The sequence below is a fragment of the Aplysia californica genome, unplaced genomic scaffold (genome assembly GCF_000002075.1).
Source record: "Aplysia californica isolate F4 #8 unplaced genomic scaffold, AplCal3.0 scaffold00975, whole genome shotgun sequence".
In the NCBI taxonomy this organism is placed as follows: Eukaryota; Metazoa; Mollusca; class Gastropoda; order Aplysiida; family Aplysiidae; genus Aplysia; species Aplysia californica.
This window is the reverse complement of record NW_004798245.1, coordinates 51,995-55,645: the sequence shown is the minus strand read 5'-3', so window position 1 is coordinate 55,645 and position 3,651 is coordinate 51,995. Positions and strand designations below refer to the sequence as shown.

The following is a 3,651-nucleotide window of genomic DNA, read 5'->3' as shown; positions in this document are numbered from 1 at the left end:
ACAAACGCACCCACCTGTTGTGAATGCTTGATTGAGGCAAATCCAATGTGTGTGAAGGGTTTGAGAAATTCATCAGCCGATGGGGAAATGTGGAGACAGAGACAGAGAGAGAGAGAGACACACACACAGAGAGAGAGAGAGAGAGAGAGAGAGAGAGAGAGAGAGAGAGAAAGAGAGAGACGGTGACAGAGAAAGAAGGGGTGAGGAGAGGGAGGGGCATAGTCGGACGAGTGCAGATGCCAAGAAAAACAGCTCTCAGAGAGAGCATGCCAGGAACATAATAATAAAACATTAATGTCACACGTTATGACTTCTGGCCAGTCCTCCCTGCAGCAAGAGTCTTGGCTAAAGACAAGCACATTGTCCCGGTGACGTTATTTAGTGAAAGGTGGGTTGGGGGGGGGGGAGGGGGTAGGACATGGAAGACAGACAGAAATAATAGAGAGAAAGGAGAAAAGTAGTACCTACTGTACTCCCCGGCTGCAGCATGCCCTCCCCACCTCCCCATTTTTCTCCCCACCTTTCTCCTCCTCACCCTCATGCCCTCACCTCCCCACCTCCCTCCTCAATCCCCCACCTCCCTCTTCACCCTCCCTCATCCCCTCCTCCGGTCGGACCATGCCATGAGTCTTACTTATATGCTTGACCCAGTCCGCATGACTCTCACATGACCTTTATGTCCGAGATATCGCGCCTTCCTAAGCGACTCCCAATCGATAGAATTGGAGGAAAACTTCATGTACATGTATGGCCACTACCTCTGAATGGACATTGCATCGATGCCGTAAGTCTGAAGTCTGGTAACAGAACTATTACTGGATATATCGATAGTTTGGCCTAAAATTGTGAGGCAGCGTGATGGAATCAGGCTCTCGTCAATTTTTGGGCCTGTAGACTTATTGGTATCATCGTAAAGCTTGTTCAGTTGTCTTTATTTGGAAGAAAAAACATCCATTTATCTTGAATATTGGGCGAGATATTTGTGAATGAAAGAGGTGGGGGTCACCTGTTTTCAGAGGTAAAATTAGTGAGAAAATGGCCGCCAAAGATTAGTTATTTCCTTAGCTTAAGAGTCTGTGGTAACTGAAAATTTACATTTTGTTGTGCCTTTAATCAACGTTTTTCAGAAAAATCCACACAGAAATGAGTTCTTTAATGGGCATGAAAGGTGTTGAGCCAAAAAACAAAAATTTGATAAAAATTCACAAACCAACAGAAAAAAGCAAGTCTCTTCACTTTGATTATTTTGACGAGAGCCTGATTTCACCACGCTGCCTCACAATTGAGAGACATCGTGCTGTGTACTGACTGCTGGCCCCTGGAATTCACTGACTTTGATCGATGTAAATGTTTTCGACATACATGTACAATATTATTACGTGACTTCTCCTCGATATTTTGAGCTTAAGAATATCTGTTTTCTTTCCTTTTTTTTCCTTTCTTTTTTTTTTAAATTAGGAAAAATAAAAGGGGGGGGGGATGTTGCTCCTTCCGAAAAGTATAAAAGCAATACGAACTTCAATTTTTTATGCGATAAACAGCGACGATACATCATGCGCACAGTTGTAAGTGACGTGACATGGCCGGCCAGGACCGTTGAGGGAAGATGTATTTGGACGCTGGGCCTTTCTCTGCCACATATCAAATTATTATCAATCAGGCAACCACCAGCTGCTACGATCATACTTTAGGAGAGTGGGGGTATGGGGGGAGGAGGGGTAGCAATGGTGAACTGACAACAGACGGTTTGTTAATTTAGTTGTTTGTTTGAGTAAAAAGAACCATATTGACACAATAAAGGTAATCGTGTCCAGGGGAAATAGAAAGACAGATAGACTGAAACAACAGGGGGGAAAGAAAAAAAGCAGGGACTGCCAACAGCACCCTACGACCAGACCTGAGATGGGGAGAAGGAGAGGGAGAGGGAGAGGGAGAGAGAGAGAAAGACAGAGAGAGAGAGGGGGGGGGTAAACAGCACAGAAATGACAAATGCGCTCATTCGACCCCTCTCCCTTTTATAGTAATAAAATTATACATGTATATTTTAATGGACTCACCAGAATAGTCATCCTGTCCACTCACCACCCCAAAGACAAAGAGCAAAGAGATAGCAAGGACGATCATCCTTATGCTCCTGTCTACCAAGTCAGCAAGAGTTTTCTACCCCGGCATACTCCGGCGCCATCTTGGAAAATAAGGGGAATCCCCCACAGCACAGGTCAATGATTGGTGGATCGTGAATGTTTCGTCCAAATCCAGAGATAGTTGATCCTGGCGTCCACACCCACGAGCATGGAGGTAGACGACTGTCCCAGCGATATGGGGGGTTCCTGAGAGATCCAATCACATCGTGACCTTCCTGGAAAGTACAAAGTAAAAAAGAGAGAAAAAAATGAAGCAGTCTAAATTACCAGTAATACCAATAATTCTCAATCCAGATTTGACACTTTTCTTCCCCTTCACGTTAAGACTTTTATGTGTGTATCCACTCACGTCACAGTATTTTGGGGATGGGGGGGGGGGGGGGGTGGGTTGCGTTTTAGATAAAGGTCGACCAAACAAAAATAATAATAATACGCGGTACGATAAGACATGGTATGGGAAAATGCTTGTTTGTTTGTTTGGGTAAAGAGAAGCACATCGACATAATAATGTTATTCAGTGCTGGGGGAAAAGCAAGACAGACAGGGAGACAGAAATAAGAGAGAGAATGTGAAGAAGTAGAACCTACCAGCGTCGCCCTCCAACCACCCGCTTGGGTAAAAGCACTGCTTTCAACTCAATCTTGTAAGGTCAATGGTGTTGGGGCCTCCAATTTTTAAGTCCACCTCCGATAGGTCTGTACCAAGAGGGCGGAACCTAGGCTATCTGAGTAACTCAGATAGCCTAGGTGGAAACCAACGAGAGCTCTAGAACACCCACCTCTGATAAGTTAAAAACCATAAATGTTTTCTGGTCTAAGTTTGATTGATTGATTGGATAGATGTTTTACGGCACTATCGACACAATTTTGGTCATTTAAGCGCCAACGGTCTAAGTTTGAAATGGTGCCTTTTGGGTATAAGGGTAACAGTCTCTTCAAACCCCCACACCAAAGGAGTATGTTTAAAATGATACTTTAAAGACTTTAAAGGAAAAACAACGAAACGTTTTATTCCTACACGATTTTTAAAATGATTCTAGTGGAGATAAGACCTTTGTGCACACACACACACACCAACTGCCTCCTTAAACTGTCAGTTCGACAGTTGGTACAGCCCGTTACGACTGTCTGTTACTGATGTCAGTAACCACAGCTTGTGGTGCCAGTTATGACTATCAATGCTGTCAGCACGTCTGTCTGTTAGTACTGTCACTTTAGACTATCGGTTAGTACTGCCACTAACGACCATTAAAGCTGTCAGCAACGGCTGTCTGTTAGTACTGTCACTTTAGACTATCGGTTAGTACTGCAACTAACGACCATTAAAGCTGTCAGCAACGGCTGTCTGTTAGTACTGTCACTTAAGACTATCGGTTAGTACTGCCACTAAAGACCATTAAAGCTGTCAGCAACGGCTGTCTGTTAGTACTGTCACTTTAGACTATCGGTTAGTACTGCCAATAACGACCATTAAAGCTGTCAGCAACGGCTGTCTGTTAGTACTGTCA

At 44.1% G+C, this 3,651-nt stretch overlaps 1 protein-coding gene across 1 annotated transcript in view; it reads right to left on the bottom strand.

Annotated features, from left to right (window-relative positions):
- LOC106013539 (protein quiver) overlaps nt 1-2,360 on the bottom strand; it is a gene marked incomplete in the record, with an annotated part of 26,670 nt that extends 24,310 nt beyond the window's left edge. Inside the window, 1 exon segment of the mRNA XM_013089538.2 lies at nt 2,058-2,360. Coding sequence (XP_012944992.1) covers nt 2,058-2,124 — 67 coding nt within the window.
- Nucleotides 2,361-3,651: the final 1,291 nt, after the last annotated feature.